Source organism: Pristiophorus japonicus, chromosome 16 (assembly GCF_044704955.1).
Source record: "Pristiophorus japonicus isolate sPriJap1 chromosome 16, sPriJap1.hap1, whole genome shotgun sequence".
Lineage (NCBI taxonomy): Eukaryota > Metazoa > Chordata > Chondrichthyes > Pristiophoridae > Pristiophorus > Pristiophorus japonicus.
The window spans coordinates 89,335,052-89,362,871 of record NC_091992.1 but is presented as its reverse complement, the minus strand read 5'-3'; the positions used below and the strand labels follow the sequence as shown (position 1 = coordinate 89,362,871).

At 44.5% G+C, this 27,820-nt stretch overlaps 1 protein-coding gene across 10 annotated transcripts in view; it reads left to right on the top strand.

Moving 5' to 3' along the window:
- The window catches only part of myocd (myocardin), a 144,497-nt gene that overhangs the window by 60,058 nt on the left and 56,619 nt on the right, over positions 1-27,820 (top strand). For all 10 annotated transcript variants that reach the window (XM_070857550.1, XM_070857548.1, XM_070857552.1 and 7 more), the window contains 2 exons: positions 4,963-5,038; positions 6,656-6,817. In XM_070857550.1, coding sequence (XP_070713651.1) covers positions 4,963-5,038; positions 6,656-6,817 — 238 coding nt within the window. The remainder of the gene's footprint in view (positions 1-4,962; positions 5,039-6,655; positions 6,818-27,820) is intronic.

The window sequence follows — 27,820 nt, the reverse complement described above, 5'->3', positions numbered from 1 at the left end:
CTTTATGTAGGGTTTCATTTGTGTCATAATTAAATCACAGTTGTCAACACACAGAAAAACTCCGGAATTTGACTTCACAGTAAATCTGCAGATTCCTCATACAAGTGGCAAGTGCCAAGACCACTGGATGTTGTCATTATATTTCCACAGCACTTGTTGGCAGCAGCTATCTGACTCAAATTTTGGATCTGACTCATTCCTAATGAGGATAAATTTCCTTCAGACAATCTTACTAAAGTCCCCTACATCCCCCACCCAAAAAAAAAATAATCCTCGACTGCAACTCATGCATGACTCCTTGAGTTATTTTCTTCTACAGTATGGTGCAGTCCGAATGAAAAACAGTTATCTATCTATGGATAAATCCAATGAGAAATCAGCCAAAGCACAATATTACAAAATAGCAGAGCTATGGAGAGAGAGCCACGGAATGGGACTAATTGGATAGCTCTTTCATAGAGCCAGCACAGACATGATGGGCCGAATGGCTGCCTTCTGTGCTGTAAGATTCTACAATTATTTTGGTGTAACTTTATTATATCTTTCAGTTTAAACTGATTCTAAAAAAGCATCCGTTATGTATATATTGTGTTCTTGAATGTTTTCTATCAATTCATAAGTTCTGTTTTACTGACAACATTGCATCGTAGGGGTATTCTCACCAACACTCTCCCTTGCCGCTAAATTCCCCTTTCAGCCATGTGTCTGGGAAGAAATACAGAATAACAAACATAAGCAATAGGAGCAGGAGTAGGCCATTTAGCCCCTCGAGCCTGCTCCGTCATTCAATAAGATCATGGCTGATCTGATCTTGGCCTCAATTCCACTTCCCTGCTCGCTCCCCATAACCTTGACTCCTTTATCATTCAAAAATCTGTCTATCTCCACCTTAAATATATTCAATGACCCAGCCGCCGAATCCTCCTCATTTCCGTTTTAAATGGGTGACCCCCTTATTCAGAAACTATGCCTGCTAGTTCTAGGTTCCCCCACGAGGTGAACCATCCTCTCTGCATCTACCCTGTCCAGCCTCCTCAGAATCATATACGTTTCAATAAGATCACCTCTCATTCTTCCAAAATCCAACGAGTATAGGCCCAACCTGCTCAACCTTTCTTCATAAGACAACCCCGTTGAAATGAAAGCCAGTTACCCACCAGTAAGTAGAAAAATTGCAGGGAGACATCTTTTGGTTTTTAGCAACTTGTTCAGGATGGGTGTTGTAGGGGACGGCCCACAACAGTTTGCTGACTACCACCTGATTCACATTGTACAACTGAGGGAAATAGAAGAGAAGCAGAATAGACAGGTGATTTAATCCTAGGCCTCTGCCAATGCTGCTCTGTAATTGGCTACTAGAACAGACATTCAACAGGTTGGTGCGAGGTGACATGCTTACTGCCTCTGCTGATGATACCCCTATTACCAGGAACTTACTGCAAGTGGAGTGGCAGGTGGATACTTATCCTATCATTCACCCTTACATTATTTACTGATATACCACACATTGATGTAATTTACAACAAGACACATTACTGCAAAAAAACAAAATACTGCAGATGCTGGAAATCTGAAATAAAATCAGAAAATGCTGGAAATATTCAGCAGGCCAGGCAACACCTGTGGCAAGAGAAACAGAGTTAATGTTTCAGGACGATGACCTTTCATCAGAACTGGCAAAAGTTAGGCATGTAGCAGATTTTACTGCATGTGCAAAGGGAGGGAAAGGGGGAGGGGAGGAAAGGATAAAAGGGAACATCTGTAATAGGGTAGAAGACAGGGGAGGTTAAATGACAAAAGGGATGATGGTGAAAGGCAAAAGGAGATGGTCATGGGACAAGTAAAGAAACAAAAGATGGGCCTAGAGGAATATAAATGGCAAGAGCAAAATTATTTCCAGCACCTGCTGCCCCAAAAAATGGGAGCAGTAGTTATGATCTGAAATTGTTGAACTCAATGTTGAGTCCAGAAGGCTGTAAAGTGTCTAATCAAAAGATGAGGTACTGTTCCTTGAGCTTCCAATAAGCTTCATTATAACAGTGTAGGAGGCCTGTTTAAAATGAGTTCATCAGTCATCTGAGTACTCATTTTTAGTGTGGAAGCAAGTCATCCTCGACCCTGAGAGATGCCTATGATGATGCTGATGTAGGAGGCCTAGGACAAATAGGTAGAGTGGGAGTGGGGTGGAGAATTAAAGTGACAGGCGACTGTAAACTTAGTCTGGATGCTTGCGGACTGAACGGAGATATTCTGCAAAGCGATCACCCAATCTGTGTTTGTTCTCCTCAGTTTAGAGGAGACCACATCGTGAGCAGCGTATACAGTATACTAAATTGAAAGAAGGACAAGTAAATCACTGTTTCACCTGAAAGCAGTGTTTGGGGCCCTGGCTGGTGGAAAGGGAGGAGGTAAAAGGGCAGGTGTTGCATCTCCTGTACTTGTACGGAATGTGCAGTGGGAAGGGGAGTGGGTGCTGGGCATGATTGAGAAGTGGACCAGGGTGTTGCCTTTGCAATGCTGAAAGGTGAGGGGAGGGGAAGATGTGTTTGCTGGTGGGATCGGAAGATGTGTTTGCTGGTGGGATCATGCTGTAGGTGGCGGAAATGGCGGAGGATTATCCGTTAAATGTGGAGGCTGGTGTGGTGGAAGGTTGAGGACAAGAGGCACCCTGTGGTGGTTCTGGGAAGGAGGGGTGGGAGAAGGATGAGAACGGAAGTGCAGGAAATGGGACCGACACAGTCGAGTGCCATGTCAACAACAACATCAACATATATTTATATAGCGCCTCTAATGTTGTGAAACGTCCCAAGGCGCTTCACAGGAATATTATGAGATAAAAAATTTGACACCAAGCCACATAAGGAGAAATTAGGTCAGGTGGCCAAAAGCTTGGTCAAAGATATAGGTTTTAAGGAGCGTCTTAAAGGAGGAAACGGTGAAAGGTAATCTGCGGTTGAGGACAAAGGGAGACATATCGGCACGGTTATGGAAGATGGCATCGTCAGAGCAGATGCAGCAGAGGTAGAGAAAGTGGGAGAATGGAATAGATCCTTACAGGAAGTGGGGTGGGAGGAAGTGTAGTCAAGGTAGCTGTGGGAGGCAGTGGACTTATAGTAGATATTGGTCGACAGCCTATCCCCAGAAATGGAGATAGAGAAGTCAAGGAAGGGAAGGGAAGAGTCAGAAATGGACCATGTGAAGGTGAGGGCAGGCTTGAAATTGGAAGCCAACCTGATGACATTTTCCAGTTCAGGGTGAGAGCAGGAAATGGCACCAATACAATCATCAATGTACTGGAAAAAGAGGTGAGGGAGGGGATCTGAGCAGGACTGGAACAAAAAAATGTTCCATGTATTCCATGAAAAAGCAGGCCTAGCTAGGACTCGTGCGGGTTCTCATAGCAACATTTTTTATTTGGAGGTTGTGTGTGGAGTCAAAGGAGAAAGTTGTTCAATGCAAGAACAAGTTCAGCCAGGCGGAGGAGGGTATGGTAGATGGGGACAGGTTCCAGGGAGAAGTGGAGGGCCCTCAGGCCATCCTGCTGGGGAATGGAGGTGTAGAGGGATTGGAGGTCCATTGTGAAAGGGAGACAGTTACACTTAGGAAACTGGGAAATGTTAAAGTGGCGCAGGGCGTTGGAAGAGTCGCAGATGAAGGTGGGAAGATACTGGACATGGGGAGAAAAAATAGAGTGAAGATAGGAAGAAATCAGTTCCATGGGGCAAGAGCAGGCTGAAATGATGGGTCTACCAGGGCAATCCTATTTGTGGATCTTGGGAAGGAGTCCGGGTGGGCTGTGCGGGGTTGGGGGACTGCGAGATTGGAGACCATGGAGGGAAGATCTCCAGAGGAGATGAAGTCAGTAACAACCTGGGAAAGGATGGCTTGATGTTCGATGGTGGAGTCATGGTCCAGGGGGAGGTAGGAGGAAGTGTCGGAGAATTGATGTTCAGCCTCTGCAAGGTAGTGGTCTGGTTGCCAAACAACAACAGAGCCAAAACTTGTCAGCAGGTTTAATGACAATGTTAGGGTTGGACCTGAGAGAACGGAGTGCTGCAAGTTCAGAGGGAGGTATGTTAGAGCGAGTGAACAGAGTGGAATAATTGAGACGGCCGATGTCACACTGGCAGCTCCGAATGAAAAGATTTATCGCGGGTCAGTGCCCAGAGGGAGGGGTCCAGATGGAATGAGTATTCTGAAGACAGGAGAAAGGGCCAGCTGTGTAGGGAGACATCTCCAGGCCAAAGATGTGGGCGCCGAGGCCAAGGCGATGGAAGAAGAGATCAGCATCGTGCCAAACTCGAAATTCATTGAGGTGGGAGCATAAGTGGATGAAGCTGAGGACACATTTTTGTGTCATTCATGCCTGTTGTATTGACAGAAACCTCTCAACTCTGCCCAAGCAACAAAAATGGTTGCTTTTTACATGATGAAAGGCTTTGTCATTTCAAATTAATCGTACAAGTTGCGTTTTTTTTTGAAGTTCCATTTGCCGCACCCCAAACTGTAAGATTTCATGCTTGCCAAACAGCTCACTAGCAAGTAACTTAATATTTGAACGTGAGTCCAAGAAATCTGTATTTCATTAAATCACATGCTTGTTCATAGATATCCTGTCAGGTGATAACGGTATAAATGATTGTACACTTCAAAAGAACACATGTAGAATTACATATAGTCAGCCGTTCAGCTGTTTGTAATGTTAAATTGCAAACTTTTAAAAAGTTTTGCCTTGATTTTTTATGCAGAAGGGCGCCCATAACTATTCAACAAAACATGCACTTAGAATTCTGGAGGCATTTTAGGATTGGACTATTCTACATCCCATGCTGCCTTGTGAAATTAGTAGCCTCAGATGAGAAGTTCACCAGTCGTTCCTGCTGAAAAATATACTTTTGATGTCTTAATGAGCATGCAGTTTTGAACCTGTTGACAATTGATTACTTTCTTTGCACCTTGCAGACGGAAGACTACTTAAAGCACAAGATTAGAAGCAGGCCTGAGAAAGCAGACCTCGTTAGTATGCATATCCTACAAGGTAAATACTAGTTTTCTGTAACATTGTAGGTCTTGTAATAGTCTCCATATTAATATAACTCCAGTATTTTAAATGCCAATGAACTTATCTCCTACGGCATTGCTCACAGCTAGTTATGGGGTCTGGAGCATCCTTGCTAACTTGGTCCTTTTAGGACCATTTCTCAAAGTACTCCTTGTGGGATTCCAGATAATCATGGGTTCTTGTAAATTGCAGGTCAATTACATGTCAGTAAATTGCTTGTCAACTCCAGGCAACAAGGCAGAAGAACCCACGATGAAATGCCCTTGCTTTCTTTTTCTTTTTAAGATTAATTTACATCTGTTACAAAGTGCGATGTCTGTATTGTGACAGACATGCCCTAGATGCAAAGGTTCTGTATGTAAAAATTTCTCTTGCAAAGTGCGTAATGTTCCAGGAATAATCTTTTGCTAAAATTCAGGAAAAACTTAGATAATATGGCACTGTAAGTTTACCATATTATACGCGGCTTGCTCTTTGGTTTTCTTTCCAAGAGGAATGTTAACTGAATCGTCTAGCTGTGGCTCAGTGGGTAGCACAAGCACCTCTGAGTCAGAAAGTTGTCGGTTCAAGTCCCGCTCCAGGAACTTGAGCACACAAATCTAGGCTGGCATTCCAGTGCAGTGCTGAGGGAGTGCTGCACTGTCGAAGGTGCTGTCTTTCGGATGAGACGTTAAACCGAACGTGTCCTCCTGCCTTCTCGGGCGAATGTAAAAGATCCCATGGCATTATTTGGAAGAAGAGTAGTGGAGTTATCCCCAGTGTCCTGGCCAATATTTATCCCTCAATCAATATATCAAAAAAACTGATTATCTGTTCATTATCACATTGCTGATTGTGGGAGCTTGCTGTGCACAAATTAGCTGCCGCATTTCCGACATTACAACAGTGACTACACTCCAAAAGTACTTAATTGGCTGTAAAGCGCGTTGAGATGTCCAGTGGTCATGAAAGGCACAATATAAATGCAAGTCTTTCTTTAGGAGTCAAAGAAATGAAAATTATCCAAAGAGCAGGTGGTTTACCATCCAAGCAGTGCTCCAGTTGAATTCACTGAAAGGTGACATTGATGATGTGTTGATAAGAGTTGCCAACTCAGTTTGGACGTATTCCAGGAGGTTTCACCACATGACCTCCCACCTCCAACCGCCTCGCCCAGACAAACAGCCTTTTCTCCCATCTCCAATAATTTTTATAACCATTAAATGAAAGTGTTCAAAAAAAGTGGGGGGAAAAAAGACGTACCTTTTTAAACATCCCAATGATGTTTCTCTCTGGTTGCTTGCACCAGCGTCCAGGATATTACTCTTCAATTCCTGGAAACTCCAGGACAATCCAAGAGGGTTAGCAGCCTTGGTGTTGGACTGTCAGAAGATTGGATACAATGGGTGGGTGTGAAAGCTGCACCAAGAAGAAGTTGGGGTGCAGCAACTGCACTGGAGTCATCTTTCTCACACAGTTGTATAACTGAACTCATCCAAGCAATTTAAATCACGGGTAACATTGCAATATATTCAGCTTGATGACTGGTGTGATAGTTTCCTAAAGTCAGTGTAACAAAGAATAGTCACTAAGTATGTGTTTCTGGTCCAAAAGATACAGCTGCAGAGGGTACACTTCAAGCAACGCAAATGAAGCTCAAGAGAGCGAGGCTGGCTGATGACCTCAATGAGAAGATAGCCCAAAGACCTGGACCTTTGGAGCTGGTGAAGAAGAATATAATTCCAGTAGATTCAGCTGTGAAGGAGGCAATTGATGGTAATTACTAAGCTCACCTTTGATCCGGGTTTGGGATTTGTAGTTACTATCCCTGGCGTTTTATACATTGGCATCCTCTAAATTCAGAATGATTCATACGAAAGCAAACAGGTGTGTTTACTGCTATCTGCAGAAATGCAATAAGAATTCATATGTTTCTTTTCAACTCTCTGAGATTTTTATCTCACTTTTTCACCTGCACTGTCAGCAAGATAGAAACCAACAGCCAAGAGGGAAGGTGAGAAGGATGTTGCTAGGTTTCTACTAATACTGCTTTTCAGCCACTTGCAGGGAGTTACATGGTAACAGTTCAACAACAACAACAACTTATATTTATATAGTGCCTTTAATGTAATGGAAAGTCCCAAGGTGCTTCTCATCATTTTTTTGTTATCAAAAAATGTCTTGACACCAAGCCATATAAGGAGATATTGGGGTAGCTTGGTCGAAGACGTACATTTTAAGCAGCTTCTTAAAGGAGGAAAGAGAAGTGGAGAGGCAGAAAGGTTGAGGGAGGGTATTCGGGAGCTTAGGACCTTGGCAGCTGAAGGCACAACTGCCCATGGTGGAGCATTTAAAATCAGGGATGTTCAGCAGCATCATTGCCTCCAATTTCCATCCGTAATAAGCACCTGGGAATATTAGCAATTCTTAATTTTCTGTAATTTTTTTTTAAGAATGTATGTGGTATACAAGGTTTTTTTTAAAACACTGATCCCGACTAAAGGGGTTTTTATTTTGCCATCAGCACTGTGGAAGCACAATTTTCACCATTATCTTTGGCCGTCATCAAATTCACACAGGTACTTTTCCTGGAACCCCTGTAATTTGCAACTTATAATGTTATATGAAAGACAATATTTGATCATTTTGCTCATTACTGATATGAAATTGATCACATGGTGGAAAATAGTCACTTAAACCACATTCGTTTTACTGTCATTAATCTAGTGTATTCAGGAATTTTATGCCAGTTGAATCACATGTGCAGGCTATTGCAATGAGGTAAATTGGCAAAATTTGTTTCTTTCCATTGTCTCATGATAAATTTGACAATCAGTTCCAACATTTTACCTATGCATGGAATCTTGGAGCTAGATATTCGTACTATCCCCACTTCTTAAAAAAAAAAAGTACTATTTGTGACGAAAATATCCTCCTGAATTTCATAGTTCATGTCAACTAAGATCTGGAAAATACCAAAATACATGTATAAGCAAATCACAGAATGTTAAAGGACCAGTCATAGCTCCCTGATGGCTTAGTGGTAAATATACCAATTGGTACTAAGCCATAAATTGAAGGTAGGTGCTAGATTTGATCTCCAGTCTGGAATGAGTTAGCCAAAGTCAGCCAGGGAATCAAGGAAGGCATTGGAATTGGTCTCAGTGCCCCAGGCTAGAAAGGGAGAAAAATCATAGTTCCTGCTACTGATTGATATCTCATGACCTACTGTCTGGGTGTTCAGCGAGTATTGATTTCACTGTGATGGTTCCCACGATTAAATGGTCTAAAAACACTTAAATATAATGATGATTGACCACTTTGAGTGAGAGTTAGTGGAACCATGCCCCAGCAAGAGTCAACAGCTTAAGGAGATGTGGGGAGAGTCAGCATCTTCAGGGGAGGATTGGAGAACCAACGGCTTGAGGAGTGGAGGGGAGAGTCAGCACCTTCACGAGAAGAAGGAAGAAGAAAGGAAAATAACAAAATAGGGCACTCCTTGCTTACAGTAATCACCAGCCCAGCAAGATCTTAAAATTAACATTTAGAGAAAATACATATTGGGGAGCACTCATTGTTTAATTTATTCCATTTATGAGAGAGTACTTTTGTAACTTTATGAATTGTGGACTCCAGTCACCAATTTACAAAACAAACTTTTGAAGCCTTGGAGGGTAGCCACAAGACTGTTAGCTAGCACCAGAGGACTCAGTTCTGAGTGAAGACTGAAAAGGAGGTGACTTAAGAAGTGCCCTGATAGAGGATTGTAAGATAGTAAATGGAAAAGCTCAAACTAATAAGTTATTTCAATCTAAATTGCAAGGGGACATGATCTCAATCTACTAAAATGTAGGACTGAAGTAAGGAAGTTCATCCCACGTAAAGAGTGATCAACACATTGGCCCAGATTTCACGGTCAGCGGCGATCAAACGCCCCTTAACAGCGTGTCTCTTCAACCAATCCGATTGAAGAATCCTTACAGAGCCACACAGAGTCTAAACCAGGAAGTGCAAGTTAGAATATTGAATTCAATGTAAAATCATGTTGAGAAAATGAAATAAAGAGATGAAAAGAAAGATGGGATTAAGCGAGAGAGATAAAAGAGAGAAAGAAAAAGTAAAAAATGTTTAATTTTTTTTTTAAATTTCCAACAATACTTAATTAAAATCCGAAGGAATCAAACTCCGCACCAGTAAAAGTAAATTTTTACTGCTAGAGAGGTTGTTTGGCAGTAATTAAGACTTGTCACGCCGTTAAAAATTCAATTCTACTTGAATGATCAAGCGCTAACTTTTTTTGGCGTATTTGATGATTATCCTGTGGGTGTGTACTGCAACTTTGCACCCTTCATGTATTTCAATGCCGAAATTCTCGGCAAGGTACAGGTACAGTGAAGCTTGTCGAGGAGCAGAGTAAATCAGACAGCAGCTTCCTGATTACCGCGTTTAACTGTGCATGTACGCACGCTGGAAGTTGCTGTCTGATTTACTCCTTAATAACGGTGAGCGTTGAAAGCCTTGCTCTTATTATTAGTGCAAAATCCGGCCATTGTTACAGGTGTGTGATTTGAGGCACTTGTGGAGTGCTCTTACTCTTTGTGAGGCGATCGGGCCTCTCCTCGTCGACGGCTGGACCTCTCCTTCCCCACTGGTGACCTGGCCTCTTCTACTGGTGAGCATCACGGCTATGACTCTTCCACCCTCTGACTCCTTACTGACCTTCCACTCGGAACTCCAGCGGACAACTGACATTCCGAATGTCTGCCCCCAACCAAGCCTCGGGCCACCTACCATCAAGGGCGCCACTCAGCGCTGAGCTTGCGGCCACCATCTCGCTGTAGGCAATTAGGCTCATACAGCAGTGCCTGCTCTCCAGTCGTCTTGGACCCCCTTGCCACTGGACCAAGACATTGCTCAGCTAAGCCCGTGTGGTGGCCGGTGTGAAACAGCCACCCCACGTTAAAAGAACTCACGCACAGGCATGTTCCACTCCATTAATATGAAGTTCGGGACCTGGAACGTCAGGATCCTCATGGACAACTCCAACAATGACAGGCCGAAACGCCACACCGCCATAGTTGCCCAGGAACTTAGAATCTTTGACATCGACATCGCCGCCCTAAGCGAGACCTGGCGGGCAGGGGAAGGCCAGCTCGAGGAACAAGGTGGAGGTTACACCTTTTTCTTGAAAGGGAAACCAGAGGAAGAACACCGCCTTCACCATCAAAAATGAGCTGGTCAACCGCCTCAAAGACTCCCCGTGCGGGGTTAACGAATGCCTCATGACTCTCCGACTCATCCTATCCCGGAACCAATGTGCCACAGTCATCAGTGCGTATGCCCCAACACGCGATGCAATGGATGAGACCAAAGAGGGTTTTTATTCCAACCTTGAAACATCCCTATCCCGCGTCCCCGCGGGCGACAAACTGATCCTCCTAAGTGACTTCAACGCCAGGGTCGGCAAGGACACAGACCTCTGGGGAGACGTGATTGGCAGAGGGGGGTAGGGAAAGCCAACTCCAGCGGTACCCTACTCCTGACAAAATGTCTAGAACATGAACTTGTCATCACCAAAACCTTGTTCCATGAGAGGGACAAATACAAGGCATCGTGGCAACACCCTCACTCCAAACACTGGCACCTGCTCGACTATGTCATCGTCCGAGCCAGGGATCGCAAGGATGTGCGCATCACCCATGCCATGACAGGAACTGACGACTGCTGGACGGACAACCACCTAATCCGATCCATCATCGACATTAACATAGCCCCAAAGCGAAGGGGACAGCAGAAGCAGTGCCGTAAAAAAGTCAATGCCGGGGTACTTAAAGACCCAGCTAAGAGAGCCCTATATAGCCAGCGCCTCACAGCTAACCTGGCGTGCCTTGATGACCCTGAGATGCTGAATGCCCACAGCGCTTGGTCTGCCCTCCAGGCCTCCATAACCAGTGCCTGCGAAGAGACATTTGGTCACTCAACCAGAAAACACCAGGATTGGTTTGATGAGAATGATCAGGAGATCCAAGAACTAATAGATCGCAAGCGCAGAGCATTTCTGAGTCTCAAGCAACCAACCCAACTCTGGAGCAGCAAAGCAACATTACAGGTGGCTCAAGGCTGAGGTCCAACAAAAAACCCGGAACTTAAAGAACAGGTGGTGGATGGAGAAAGCACAGGAGATACAACAACTGGCCGACAGCCATGATGTGTGAGTTTTCTTCATCACAGTCAAGGCCACCTACGGTCCAAACTCCCAAGGCCCCACCCCATTGCTGGCCACGAACGGGGAAACGCTCATCAAGGACACCGAGGCAGTCAGGGCCCGCTGGAAGGAGCACTTTGCAGATCTCCTCAATCGAGACTCTGCCTTTGACTCGAGTGTTCTCGACTCCATCCCGCAGCATGCGACCCACCACCACCTCAGTGAAACCCCAACGTTGCACGTGGTAGGAAAAGCCTTAAGACAGCTCAAGAACAATAAGACTACGGGTGCGGATGGAATCGCTGCTGAGGCGCTAAAGTATGGCAGAGAGGCGCTGTTGGCGCAGATACATGACCTCATCTCTCTCATCTGGAAGAAGGAGAGCATGCTGGGTGATCTCAGAGATGCAGTGATTGTGACCATCTTTAAAAATGGGGAGAAGTCCAACTGCGGCAATTACAGAGGAATCTCCCTGCTATCAGCCACTGGGAAAGTTGTCGCTAGAGTCCTCCTCAACCATCTTCTCCCTGTGGCTGAGGAGCTCCTCCCAGAGTCACAGTGTAGGTTTCGTCCCCTATGGGGCACAATGGACATGATCGTTGCAGCGCGATAGCTGCAGGAAAAATACAGGGAGCAGCACCAGCCCTTATACATGGCCGCCTTCAACCTTACAAAGGCCTTTGACACGGTCAACCGCGAGGGTCTATGGAGCGTCCTCTTCCGCTTCGGATGCCCCCAAAAGTTCGTCAACATCCTTTGCCTGTTCCACGACGACATGCAGACCGTGATCCTTACCAACGGATCCATTACAGACCCAATCCACATCCGGACCGGGGTCAAACAGGGCTGCATCATCGCTCCAACCCTCTTCTCAAACTTCCTCGTCGCCATGCTCCACCTCACTGTCAACAAGCTTCCCGTTGAAGTGGAACTAAACTACAGACCCAGTGGGAAGCTGTTTAACCTTCGCCACCTCCAGGCCAGGCTCAAGACCACCCCAACTACAGTACGCGGACGACGCCTGTGTCTGCGCACATTCTGAGGTTGAACTCCAGGACATAGTCGACGTATTTACTGAGGCATACGAAAGCATGGGCCTTACGCTAAACATCCGTAATACAAAGGTCCTCCACCAGCCTTTCCTCACTGCACAGCACTACCCCCCAGTCATCAAGATCCACGGCATGGCCCTCGACAACGTGGACAATTTCCCATACCTCGGGAGCCTCTTATCAACAAAAGCAGACATTGATGAGGAGACTCAACACCGCCTCCAGTGTGCCAGTGCAGCCTTCGGCCACCTGAGGAAAAGGGTGTTCGAAGACCAGGCCCTCAAATCTACCACCAAGCTCATGGTCTACAAGGCTGTAGTAATATCCACCCTCCTGTATGGCTCAGAGGCATGGACAATATACAGTAGACATCTCAAGTCACTGGAGATATATCACTTACAATGTCTCCGCAAGATCCTACAACTCCCTGGGAGGACAGGCGCACCAACATCAGCATCCTCGTCCAGGCTAACATTCCCAGCATTGAAGCACTGACCACACTCGATCAGCTCTGCTGGGCAGGCCATATAGTTTGCATGCCAGACACGTGACTCCCAAAGCAAGTGCTCTAGACGTAGCTCCTTCACGGCAAATGAGCCAAAGGTGGGCAGCGGAAACGTTACAAGGACACCCTCAATGCCTCCCTGATAAAAGTGCGACATCCCACTAACACCTGTGAGTCCCTGGCCAAAGACCGCCCTAAATGGCGAAAGTGTATCCGGGAGGGCGCTGAGCACCTCGGGTCTCAACGCCGAGAACATGCAGAAATCAAGCGCAGGCAGCGGAAAGAGCGTGCGGCAAATCAGTCCCACCCATCCTTTCCCTCACCGACTGTCTGTCCCACCTGTGACAGAATCTGTGGCTCTCGTATTGGACTGTTCAGCCACCAAAGGACTCACTTCAGAAGTGGAAGCAAGTCTTCCTCAATTCCGAGGGACTGCCTATGATGATGCTGATAACTCTTTGTGAGGGAGCTGGCTAATGCTTTCCTTTGTTCTTATTTTAACAGATTTGCATTCTCAAGTTACATCTCGTGTCCTGTTTCTTTCACCACATGCTTGGGGAAGTGAGCCTTGCAGCTCCTGAGCTGGGGAAGTTACTGTCTGAGCTGGTGCACCTGTGCAACTCTTACTGTTTGTAGGGCAGTACCTTCACCAGAAATGGACCCACAATGAATTAAGGGCGCTGGTGTTCTAAATTTATCCCAAATAATATTGCGGGGCAGAATTCAGCGCACAAACAGCAACATAAACAGTTTGTAGTATCAAATTATCTGTCTGAGGACCTTCCCTAATGTCAGGGTTTGATCGGTACAAACCATAATTGTATTGCTACCATGTGTGACTGGGCCAGCCACCTACAGCCTCCCCACACCAATGGGCTATTTAATTTTGCCACCAGCAGTGAAGAGGAGAAGATACCTCCTGAGGATTTTCTCTGTGCCAGCAGAGGCACTGGTGTTGCCTAGTCTATATTACAGCAGTGACACTAGGGGCAGGCCTACAGTATAAACTAAGCCTTAATATTCAGTTATGTATTTCACATCCAATCGTCACATAGTGGCCGAGATTTTCGGTGATCCAATGTCGTTGGTAGAGCCTTGCCCGCAGCAGCGGATTATCGGAAAATCACAGATGCATTTCCCGCAATTCTTCATCATCATCATCATCATAAACAATCCCTCGAAATCAAGACCTGCTTCCACTCTAAAAGTGAGTTCTCAGGTGGCTGTACAGTCCAATGCGGGAAATACAGTCTCTGTCACAGGTAGGGCAGACAGTGGTTGAAGGAAAGGGTGGGTTTGCCGTACGCTCCTTCCACTGTCTGCGCTTGTTTTCTGCATGCTCTCAGCGACGAGCCTCGAGGTGCTCAGCACCCTCCCGAATGCTCTTCCTTCACTTTACATAAGAACATAAGAACATAAGAATTAGGAACAGGAGTAGGCCATCGAGCCTGCTCCGCCATTCAACAAGATCATGGCTGATCTGGCCTTGGACTCAGCTCCACTTACCCGCCCGCTCCCCGTAACCCTTAATTCCCTTATTGGTTAAAAATCTATCTATCTGTGATTTGAATACATTCAATGAGCTAGCCTCAACTGCTTCCTTGGGCAGAGAATTCCACAGATTCACATCCCTCTGGGAGAAGAAATTCCTTCTCAACTCGGTTTTAAGGCTGTATTTTGAGGCTGTGCCCCCTAGTTCCAGACTCCCCAACCAGTGGAAACAACCTCTCTGCCTCTATCTTGTCTATCCCTTTCATTATTTTAAATGTTTCTGTTAGATCACCCCTCATCCTTCTGAACTCTAACGAGTAAAGACCCAGTCTACTCAATCTATCATCATAAGGTAACCCCCTCATCTCCGGAATCAGCCTAGTGAATCGTCTCTGTACCGCCTCCAAAGCTAGTATATCCTTCCTTAAGTAAGGTAACCAAAACTGCATGCAATACTCCAGGTGCGGCCTCACTAATACCCTGTACAGTTGCAGCAGGACCTCCCTGCTTTTATACTCCATCCCTCTCGCAATGAAGGCCAACATTCCATTTGCCTTCCTGATTACCTGCTGCACCTGCAAACTAACTTTTTGGGATTCATGCACAAGGACTTGCATCCAGTCCAGGGTGTCCTTGGAGATGGAGCACGCGGTGTCCACCGGTACGCTCGCGGCCTTCCGCGAGAGGTGGGTACCGGAGGGACTGGAGTGCATCATCACGCCCGGCAACCAAATTTTAATTTGATTTTACGTTTTAAAGTTTAATTTGTTTTAATTGCCGGTGCTTTTAGTGTCCCCTTCCCTTTTATAGGGGGCACTGGAAAAATGTGATTTTAGCGCCCAAAAAAAAAAATGAAAAACACCAAAAAAAAACCAAAAAAAGGAAAAAAGGGCCTTGTAAATATCTGGTGTGTCACCCAGGTCGGGTGGCACGGTTTAATGTTTTATGTTTTTGCAGGTGAACTCCAAAAAGAGTTTCATGCACAAGGAGCCCCCAGGTCCCTCTGCACCGCAGCATGTTGTAATTTCTCCCCATTCAAATAATATTCCCTTTTACTGTTTTTTTTTCCAAGGTGGATGACCTCACATTTTCCGACATTGTATTCCATCTGCCAAACCTTAGCCCATTCGCTTAACCTATCTAAATCTCTTTGCAGCCTCTCTGTGTCCTCTACACAACCCGCTTTTCCACTAATCTTTGTGTCATCTGCAAATTTTGTTACACTACACTCTGTTCCCTCTTCCAGGTCATCTATGTATATTGTAAACAGTTGTGGTCCCAACACCGATCCCTGTGGCACACCACTAACCACCGATTTCCAACCTGAAAAGGACCCATTTATCCCGACTCTCTGCTTTCTGTTAGTTAGCCAATTCTCTATCCATGCTAATACATTTCCTCTGACTCCGCGTACCTTTATCTTCTGCAGTAACCTTTTGTGTGGCACCTTATCGAATGCCTTTTGGAAATCCAAATACACCACATCCATCGGTACACCTCTATCCACCATGCTCGTTATATCCTCAAAGAATTCCAGTAAATTAATTAAACATGATTTCCCCTTCATGAATCCATGTTACGTCTGCTTGATTGCACTATTTCTATCTAGATGTCCCACTATTTCTTCTTTAATGATAGCTTCAAGCATTTTCCCCACTACAGATGTTAAACTAACCGGCCTATAGTTACCTGCTGTTTGTCTGCCCCCTTTTTAAACAGAGGCGTTACATTAGCTGCTTTCCAATCCAATGGCACCTCCCCAGAGTCCAGAGAATTTTGGTAGATTATAACCAATGCATCTGCTATAACTTCCATCTTCTCTTTTAATACCCTGGGATGCATTTCATCAGGACCAGGGGACTTGTCTACCTTGAGTCCCATTAGCCTGTCCAGCACTACCTCCCTAGTGATAGTGATTGTCTCAAAGTCCTCCCTTCCCACATTCCCGTGACCAGCAATTTTTGGCATGGTTTTTGTGTCTTCCACTGTGAAGACTAAAGCAAAATAATTGTTTAAGGTCTCAGCCATTTCCACATTTCCCATTATTAAATCTCCCTTCTCATCTTCTAAGGGACCAACATTTATTTTAGTCACTCCTTTCCGTTTTATATATTGGTAAAAGCTTTTACTATCTGTTTTTATGTTTTGCGCAAGTTTACCTTCGTAATCTATCTTTCCTTTCTTTATTGCTTTTTTAGTCATTCTTTGCTGTTGTTTAAAATTTTCCCAATCTGCTAGTTTCCCAATAACCTTGGCCACCTTATACGCATTGGTTTTTAATTTGATACTCTCCTTTATTTCCTTGGTTAGCCATGGCTGGTTATCCCTTCTCTTACCGCCCTTCTTTTTCACTGGAATATATTTTTGTTGAGCACTATGAAAGAGCTCCTTAAAAGTCCTCGACTGTTCCTCAATTGTGCCACCGTTTAGTCTGTGTTTCCAGTCTACTTTAGCCAACTCTGCCCTCATCCCACTGTAGTCCCCTTTGTTTAAGCATAGTACGCTTGTTTGAGACACTACTTCCTCACCCTCAATCTGTATTACAAATTCAACCATACTGTGATCACTCATTCCGACAGGATCTTTTACTAGGAGATAGTTTATTATTCCTGTCTTATTACACAGGACCAGATTTAAGATAGCTTGCTCCCTTGTAAGTTCTGTAACATACTGTTCTAAGAAACAATCCCGTATGCATTCTATGAATTCCTCCTCAAGGCTACCCCATGCGATTTGGTTTGACCAATCGATATGTAGGTTAAAATCCCCCATGATTACTGCCGTTCCTTTTTCACATGCCTCCCTTATTCCCTTGATTATTGCCCGCCCCACCGTGAAGGTATTATTTGGGGGCCTATAAACTACGCCCACCAGTGACTTTTTCCCCTTACTATCTCTAATCTCCGCCCACAATGATTCAACATTTTGTTCACTTTGGGCGGTCTTGGGCCAGGGATTTCCAGGTTCTGGTGAGGATGTTGCATTTTATCAAGGAGGCTTTGAGGTTGTCCTTGAAATGTTTCCTCTGCCCACCTAAGGCTCGCTTGCCGTGTCGGAGCTCCATGTAGAGCGCTTGCTTCGGGAGTCTCTTGTCGGGCATGCGGATGATGTGGCCCGCCCAACAGAGTTGGTCAAGCATGAGCAGTGCTTCGATGCTGGGGATGTTGGCCTGAGCGAGAACACTGACATGGGTGCATCTATCGTCCCATTGGATTGTCTGTTTTTTGAACTCAACGGATGGAAGATTGCTGACGATGCATCCTGATAGGACTCACACCACATGTAACGCCCCCACCAGTGCCTTGGAAAATTCCATCTTGTGTCTCTTTCATCAGTTTTAGAACATAAGAACATAAGAAATAGGAGCAGGAAGGTCATTTGGCCCCTAAAGTCTGCTCCGCCCTTCAGTAAGATCATGGCTAATCTGATCTTGGCCTCAACTCCATTTCCCTGCCCGCTCCAAAGATTCACAACCCTCTGAGAGAAGAAATTTCTCCTCATCTCCGTTTTAAGTGGGTGACCCCTTATTCTGAAACTATGCCCCCTAGTTCTAGATTTCCCCACAATAGATTGGTCTTTGGGGTTGCTGGATGTATTATTAACATGTGGCTTTCCTGTTGTGTGTTTTGATGTGGATTTCTTCCCCTGATTTCAGTTCATGTTTGATTGTGCTGGATGGAGGACCTTTCCTGCAGCTTTATTCAAGCATGTCACTGTTCCGTTTTGATACATTACACATTACTTTATCTAATAGGCATTTGCTTTGAAGTATTTGTTGTATATTTTATTGTATCTAGTGCATTTCCAATTGAATACTTTTGGAGCAAAGTTTAGCTGCAGTGCTCATCGGGCTCCCCACTCCCTGAAGTTTCCATTCTTTGACAATTAAAAAGTGCAGATCTTTGCTGGTTAGTTCAGTGTATGTTACCTGCATTGTGCATTGGGTTGTGCAGTGGTTCATTTGTTAAGCAAAAGTAGTTTTCTATTTTGTTCGCTGTCTTGTGTCGTTAGTATTCTCGGATGCATATTATTTTGATTTCCTCGATCAAGTCATCAAAATGGCCACTTTTGAAGTCTGCATAATAAATACATATTTTGTATTCTTGACATTCATAAAAAAACATTGTTATGGCCCCTCGTTAAATAAAGTAGCAGCCTCAGAGTGTGGCTTAAAATGAATGTACCATTGCATGTGCGTAATAATAGGCCTGTAATCGGTCCATGGCCTCGCCCCTCCCTAAATCTGTAATCTTCTCCATCCCCACAACCCTCCGAGATGTCTGCACTCCTCTAATTCTGTCCTCTTGAGCATCCCTGATTATAATCACTCAACCATTGGTGGCCGTGCCGCCAGTTGTCTAGGCCCCAAGCTCTGGAACTCTCTACCTAAACCTCTCTGCCTCTCTACCTCTCTTTCCTCCTTCAAGATGCTCCTTAAAACACACCTCTTTGACCAAGCTTTTGGTCACGTGCTAATTTTTACTTTTTTTAATCTCATAATACTCCTGTGAAGCGCAGTTACCTTAAGGATGCTATATAAATACAAGTTGTTGTGATGGCAAAGGGGGAAATGTAACCTTCGGAGGACATGCAAGGGGTGATTCTGTGATCCAGCACTCCTAGCAGGAAATGCTTGCAGGGACTGAGGGTTGGAGATAGGGCTGTAACGTTGTAGCCCTGATTATCAGGTCCCCAGTGGGGGAACATGATTCCAGAATCACCCTTTATATTACCTCATGCAGTTGCAATTTCCCCATCATCATCACAAGCCTGTTACTGACCCGCTTACACTTTTATACACACAGAATGGTGCACTCATTTTAAACCACACTCTTGATGTGCTCAGGCTGATACTTAGATAGAGGGCCATACAAATGTTTTACGCATGTCGCGAATATAAATATATGTTTATTTATTATGTAGTCTTCGAAGGTGATCGTTTTGATGACTTTCTTGAGGAAATCAAATAGCACTGAAATGTGACCTTTTGAGAAGTACAATTGATGATCAGTTTTGCTTTGAGCGATTTCTTTGTGTTTCTGTTTCTTTAAGTGAAGGAGGGAGACTGTGGTAGATGGAAAAGGCCTCTTGTAGATACCTCTTCAAAATATTAGTTACACTGTTGGTCAGTGTGACACAGTACCTGGGACTAATGAAACCATTTGTATTCCAGTGCCTGCTGTGCAGTTTATGTGAAGTGTGATTACAATGAATCACCAAGAGACTGAATTAATTACGCTGGCTTAGTCCTTGAGCTAAAATGAAAAAGGACTAACAATATGCAGAGTTTAACCGCAACTAATGTCCATAGCACGACCAAGTTTATGAGGAATGATGTGCGAGTTGAACTGTAATTTGAGGTGGCAGATGGATGTGGAGCTGGCTATCTGCTGACATCCAGTGCATAGCTGAAGGGTGAATCAGAAGCTGTTTATACCCAGGTCCTTGTCAGCACCTTCAGTGCAGAGCCTGGGGGGATAAAATCCAGCACGGAGGCTCAATCCATTATGCTTAGAGATTACCACAGACTCATGGGCTCCTGAAGCAAAATCGTTTCATGCACTCGCTCAGCTGAAGATAGGCAAAGTATGGTACCCATCACCTTCACATCATATCGATGATTGTTTCTGGAAAAAGCTGTGATAGGCAATTGAGATGTTTTCAAACCCATTTAGTTTATCAGATAATAATTTGATTTAACAAAAACATTTTAACTTATTCCATTTGGTTTGGTTCCTGTTTTAATGAGCCAAAGATTAATTGATAATCATTGAATTGGTGGTGTTCATATTTAAAGATGGAATGTTGGTACGTGAGTTAAGAAATACCTGTAATAATAATCATTGTCAATGTTTATGTTAGCTGATATAAAGAATATTTCAAGTCAAACAGTGCTTCCTTCTCAAAGTTAAACATAATCCTGAAACTCTCCTAATGACTCAGTGAATAAGTTAATTCCTTGGAGTAGTATTGGCTCATACCAATAAATATAGGTTTCAGATTTGATCACCCCTGTGCTTACTACAGGGTTAACTGGACTATAAAAGGAAACATCAGCAAAGATTACCATTCAATAATACCGATGCAGTGATCCCTGCTGAAAAGTATATTTGCGTGCACGTTGGATGGGGACAGACTGAGCTTGAATGCGAAGGTCCCCAAGGTAAACTAGCTCGCCAACATTCACTGCCTAGACTTGCATGTGAGAGAGGCACCAGAGAGCTGCCTACACCCATGGCTCATACTTTGTTTAAAAAAAAATAGGAATTTTATTCAAGAGGAATAAATTGTGGTGCAAAAAGGGGAATTCCTTCCATTCATGTACCTCAGTTCTGATACAGTTGGCCCTAGTTTCTGTAGAAAGCTTCATCTCATTAGGAAAGTGAGAGTTAATGGGTAAAAGTGGGTCAAAATATCAGATATGGGGAACTAATAGGTTGATGTTAAAGTGGAAGATCTTCCTGCAAAGATGTAAGTATTCCGAACGTTGGTGTAGCTGCTGGAATATTACTGGAGGAGTCTGGGGGGGAGGGGGTGGGGGGCTCACAGTTGTCTAGCAGTTAACAGCTTTGACCTTTTGCCTCTTAAAGTATGCCTGCAAGCCTCTCGATGTCGGTGTCTGTAATGAGAGCTCTCTGTTTTATGTTATCAGTCCATAAATACTGCTCTCTCTCGCTCTGATATTTTCTGCGACGTGTAATGCAGCAGTCTCGATAAATCATGTGAAAGGACATCTTTAAATGAGAGTGACAGTGACAAACCAATTGCATATGTGCCTACGCATTTGTAATGCCTAGCCCTGTGGAGCACCTGCCAAGCTGTTTCCTTTGTGTCATTGGAATGAGGTGATTTTGGGAGATACCGTCACAGGCCACACACTCTTGTGCATTGGGACAACGTACTCCAGTTTATTTATAAATTCCTGGAATGAGCTTGAGGGGAGGAGAGGGGCTTCAGGTGATCACAAATCCTAGAAAAGCCAAGAAGATCCTGCACTCCTCTACAGTGCCTGCTGCCATTGAGGCATCTGCAGCAGTCTGAACTTTATTTCTCAAGTTTTGTTTTTTAACATGAATCTTGTGCTCATAGCATCAAGGGACATTAGTGACGGGGAATGGACTACTGCCCATTTCAGACATCCACTGGCTGTTACCAAGGACTCCAAGGTCAGCTCCTTCTACTGCAACTCAGTCACTTCTGAGCTAATATGCAAATCTCCATTTCCCACCCCATCCATCCTATGGACACTGAGTGAGATTGCTAACTTAGCGCTGGTTGAGAACCACATTAGAGTCCAGTCTGCATCCATATCTACGAGGAATTGGACTGAGACTGGCCAAACTCATCCAATGTAGGATTCCACCAGCCACTATACATAGCTGGCAACTGTGGTTGGACGTATTCGTGGAGGTTTCATCACATGGGCCCGGAATTTACGGGGCCTATGACGCGATTGTAAGTGGTGTGAATGGCCCCGCAGGTTCTGGGTTTCCGCATGCGCGAAAACCCGGAACTTGCAATCTGTCCAGTTTCCCCTTGACAGATCGTCCGCATCCATTGTAGATTCACTTTTGCTGACGCAGAGTTGGGCTACTTGCAACTACGGCCCAGCAAATACCTTCAAATCTTTATGCCTGGTAAAAGCAGGCATAAGGCCTTCTTTCATTGGCATAAGGGTTAAAATAAATGTTAAAATAAAACATTCACCTACATTTAAAAACAAAATTCAAAAAATTAAATTTTTATTTTAAATGTTTAATTAAATGGTATTTTAATTAATTTTGAACCTGTGATCATTTATTTTTATTTCAATGTTGTGAAATTGTATTTTATAGGTGATTTCTATTATGCTTGCAGGAATTCCGCACGTAAATGGAATGCCCATAAGCATAATAGGAATCTCCCTTTGCCATTGGTTGGGCTGGCCCACGTGATTCCAGGGATGCTTGCGAACCGCATATGCAGCTGGGATCCGTGGGCCTTTACGCAGGCATACTCCTGCAAGCCCAGGACCGCAAGAGTCTGAAGCTCCGGAGGCAGCAGGTAAGTACGGAGTTTTCTTTCGGTTCGGAGGCGTACGCAGGAGGCAAGCCTCCGACCACAATTTCCAGGCCATGATCTCCTGCTTCCAACCACCCAGCCCATTTACAATATTTTTATAACTTAGAAACAAAAGTGTTCAAAGAAATAATTTTTTAAAACTATTTCTTTACCGCTGCTCCTATTAGCCTTCTCCTGCGCTGCATTATTCAGGATTTCAGTCATTAATTCAGGACAATCCTGGAGGGTTGGCAACCCCACCACTAGACAGTTCATCCATTAGTCTGGGTTAGATTTGAATCAAGATCCTATCAGCACAAGACCATTGTCTGACGCAGTGCACCTTCCAGGCTCTGTTGCAAATTATTTTTTTTATAATACTTTGTTCTAAAAAAGAATTTTAAATTGAATACAGCTGACCAGTGGTGCCGTAGAGTTCTTGCACTTGTTTTTACAAAGCTCGCAAAGTGCCTTGCATCACACTTTACTGAGATAACAACCTCCCTTTTCCGTTCACTCAAGAAATGTTTTTGCTGGTTGCAAATGGCTGCAGGTTGGTTCAATATAAAGGCCCAAAAATTGCGGTCGGAGGCTTCCCGCGGGCGGATGCCTCCGAACACAAACATTTCTATGAAAGTACCTGATGGTCCCGGAGGTTTGGAGACTTGCAGTCCTGAGCCTCAATGGGAAGGCCTGCATAGGGGCACACGTATCTCAGGAGCATCGGGGGATCCCCATTCATACCTGTGTTGAGTCCCGTATATATGGAATCACTTAAGTATGAATGGAAATACCTCCAAAAACACAGTAATGCTAAAAATAACAACAAAAACCATCACATATTTCAAATTAATAAAAATGTAATTGAATTAATTATTTAAAACAAAAAATTTATTTTTTGAAAAATAAATTGACATATTTTAAAATGTCTAAAAATAGACTTGCCTTATTTAACAGGATTTTAAATAATTTAAAAACTTTTTTTTCTGGACTTTAAAAATCTTGTGCTGATAAAAGCAGGTATAAGGCATGCTTTATCAGTCATCAGAATTTGAAGGACATTTGCTGGGCAGGAGTTGAGAAAATCGCCCAACTCTCCGCCCGGGGAGGCCCTCTAGTTTCGGATGCAGTGGATTTGTCAAGAGAATTCTTGACAGATCGCAAGTTCCGGTTTTAGGCACATGCGCTTCGCGTACCTAAACCCGGAAATTGCGGGGACCCCACAGAGCACATGCGCACCTCGTACGTGCCCGTGGGGAGTGCAAATTCAGCCCCAATATTATCAAAACAAGAAAATAAAATGCTACTATTGCAACAACGACAACTGTCAGAATTAGCTACTTTCTGAAGATCTGTGGATGGTACAATGTGACACAATGAGATGATTAGCTGTCGAATATCATTTTGGTCATAATGTACCTCCAGACAGATGGATTGGTGGCAGAAGTAAAACCTCCTCCTACCTTCCCTGAAGTGCTGTTGCTTTCCCTTTGCTGTATCCAACTAAGTGTGTGACTGAATGATAAATGCCAGGATTGCTGTTTGGCAGATCACATGGCAGGTTACAATATCCATTCCATTACCTAGTGTTCTGCCATCAGCAACTACAGTTGACTTTGTCAAGATAGTCCTATTTCTCAACACTTCAGTTATCAGGAGACCTCTGGGGTCAAGAGCTGTTGTCAGTGCAATCCCATAATCCTGGAAAACTTCCGAGCAATTTGTGCGCTTTGATAATAACAGAGAATGGCTAATGGAAGCCTTCTAATGATTTCATTCTATGATTCAGCTTTGCCACGAGAACATTGTGTTCTTTCTGTAGTGACCACATTTTGTCAAGTCTACATAGACATGACCATTCTCTGCTGTCTGGGCGAGTGAATGACAACAAGCAGGGCATAATAACACTGTGAGTCATTTCAAGAGTTCACTCTTGTATATTTCTATCTTAAAAATGATGATGTCCCATTACAGCACTTCACATTCCTTAGTCTCCACAAAGATCCAAGATATTTTAGAAAGCTTTAAAAACTCTCTGTTATGAAAACACATATTCTGTTGCCTTATGAATGTGGCGTTTTTTTATTTTATAATGGATTTAATTTTTTAATACCAAACTTTATCTGGTCTACAAAATACAGTGAAATCCACTTCCAGTAACAGCCTCTTAAAGGATATCGCCTCGTGGTTCATGGACCACTTTATAGATTCTATTCAGCGACTGTTGTTCATTGAACGAGTGCCAGAGGACTTTCGAATGAATGCTCCCATTAACACAGAGTCCCGACTAATTGGGATGTACCAAATTTGATCTAAGTAGAGAGTAGACTGAGGAATTAATTAAAATCAGAAGAATTGAAGTCGCGGGCTTAGGAACAAATATATGTAAAAAGGAGTCGAGGGTTATGGGCAGGGGGCGGGAAGTGGAGCTGAGGCCAGGATCAGATCAGCCATGATATTGAATGGCGGAGTAGGCTCGAGGGGCCAAATGCCTACTCCTGCTCCTATTTCTTATGTACTTTGTAATCCAAAATTTGCTAGTATCAGATTTTCATGCAGATAAATAATTTATAATAAGTTTCTGTTTCAATTTGAGCTTTCTTGCTGTGCACAGGAGCATTGATTTGGTTTCAAATCTGTTATAAATTATTGTAAAATGATAAATTTGGTTGGAACATTCCTTTGTATTTTGGAAAAAACAACCCTCCCAGTATTGCAGTAAAACAGGCCAATGCAGTCCCTCAGGCCACTTGGAATACTTGTGTGACTGCTGGAGCAGCGGCAATACCCCAAGCATAGAGAGATGCGCTTTCTGATATCGGGCTGGATTTTCCGCTCCTGGTCACCTCTGTTTTTGCTCCGCGGGGGCGAGCTCTTCTGGGCGGACGGCCAGTTTCCTGCGGCCCGCTGGGGTTTTCGGGGCCGGTTTTGACGGGGCACAGAGAATTACCCCCCGGAAAAGGCGAGCCGATGTGCTACGCCCCTGGTTGTGACACAGTTCGATTTTTGCCTCCCGGCCGACCCGTTGCACTGCATAGAGCGGTGTGCTGAGACCGCCTGTGAAAACGGGCGGTCCGACCTGTAGCGGCAGCAGAGAGGTCAGTAATGTCGACTTCAGGTAAATGTGACTGTTTTTTGTTTTTTATTTTTTATTTTTTTGGAGATTTGCATTGTGGTGGCGTGAGGTATTTTTTGGGAATGTTTTTGGTGAGGGTTTTCTCAGGTTATTTTTTTTCGCCCAAGATCAATCTTGGAGTGCTCCCAGGCCGGCTGGTTAGCTCAGGATTTCACATGCTAAGCCGGCCTAGTGTCCTAAGAGAGAGGTGTGCAATGCCTCCCTTAGCACTCCATCTCACACTCAGGGCCCAGCTGCCCAATCTTGCTGACTGAGGTGCAAATGTTTCCCAGGCAGTATTAGGACTGCCCCGGCATCATTAATGCTCCGAAATTTTAAAAGCCGAAAATCCCGCCCCAGTTCCTCTGTACGAGACTGCACATTACACAGGGTGTAGAAGCTGTCAGCGCTCACTGTACACCACCATATTAATCCTAGCAAGCGAACAAAGAGTTCGTGGGCAATTGACTTTTGACTTGTACAAAAATATGCCTCGTATATGCTTTTGCTCATTATTGGCTGACTTCTCTAAATAACTCCGTGAGCGTTTTCAGTGAAATAAATTGCCGTGTTCATTTTCCAAAGAATGCTATACAGCTGCAGTCAAGAGATGGAAAGCAGCTTTGAGATCCCAAATACAGGTTAATGCCAACCCGGGAGTCTTTAAAAATGAGTGCAGACATCTGCTGATGACGGGGTTAAAAAACTACGTTTTCCAATTAAAATACTTACTGGTTGTCGAATTTTTCAGTAATCAACTAAGAATTATTTCTCAATAAACTGCCAGCAATATTGCTGCAGATGGTATAAATGTCATCACCTATTAGTGATATTGAATGACTGGAGTGACTGGTGACTGTCGGTATCAGAATAACCCACATACTGAATATACTGAGAAAGCTGGCCCACCAAAGATTTCCTACCTGGTTTATCCGCCGGGAGTGATGAGGTGGCACTTTTGGGCACTTAGTACTTTTTTTGTCGTCAGACCGGAAGTCTGTCATAGTGGGGGCGGAAGTGCGGCGGTAAGTCCTGCTGAGGGGCAGAAATTGGGACGAGATCGAGTCTCCACCGCAGTCACTCAGTTAAAGGGAAGAGAATCGGACATTTTTTAACTTCGATCACTGGGCCACCAGGGAGGGTTTCGGCCGAGCCAACGGCTTGGCACCCAAGATGGGGTGCCAGGCTGCCTGTTGGCATCCCGGCCGAACTCGTAGGCAATATTTTGCCGGCCGATCGGGAAGTTGGCCAGCAAAAATAAAAACATGGCGGCCGCAGCAGTGCATCCCACCTCTTGAAGGGCCGTCGCGCTGCCAGGCTGCATACAGTCAGGAGAAGGTGCACCAAAAGAGAAAGCTGACAGGGCAACGACTTTTTAAACTAAATTTGGGTCGGTGTCTTCTGTGTAAGGGCTGGTTTGCAGGGGGTCAGCTTTCCCTTCTGACCTTTATATGAGCGGTTCCGAATCGCTCCCACATCCTTGGTTCTAGACACTGGAATTATGAAGGGACTGTGAAAGACTTGGACAAGACAATCGGTTTCAAGGTAAGAAGCAGGTATGGCTTTATTGTGTTTAAAAAGAAGTAAAAGGCACACCTTTAATAACACACACAGACCAATACACACTGAGGGGTACAACACATTGAATAAATTGTCAAATTACAGCCTGTGGGGAAAAGAATACAGCTTAAACTCGAAATGGGGTAAAGAGGAGAATGCAGATACATTTACACAAGTTATCCCAGCCTCCCCCTCCCAATTCCCCTAACTAACTAAGTTATAGCTCTGGGGGTTCGGGGGCTATGCTCACCAATCCCTTTAGACAGTTGCCGGTGAATCGTGGTTTCGGGGTTCGCTGCACTTGGCCTTCTAGGCGAGCCGCACCCCGGACGGAGGAGAGGACTTCGGACTGCGTAGTCTTCGGTTGGGGTGCGTCCGTTGATGCGCTAAGTTGCGTTTTGGATGTATGGGGTAAGTACCCACTTTCTTTGGTTAGGAATAGTTTTAGTTAGTCCCTTTTGGTAATTTCTCCCCTGTTGGGTCGTTCAGAAATAGATTGTAGAGTGGTTGTCAATTTGGTTGCTGACAAACTTCCGTTTCGTGGGCCTCGTGCTCGGTCAGTTCCTGATGAGTTCTGGTAGTTTCCTTCACTATTCCATTTCTTCACTGTAGAGGAAGCAGGCTGCTTTTGTCTGTGTCTGTGTTCCAGTCTGTGTCCTTGTTCGAGTCTGTGCGAGTTCCAGTCGGTGTTCTGTTCGAGTCTGTGCGAGTTCCAATCTGTGTTCTGCTAGTTTTTCCTTGTAAAACTGGGGGATAGATATATCCCAAAAAAAGGCTCCGTTATCTCCCATCAAATCTCTTGGGCTCTGTT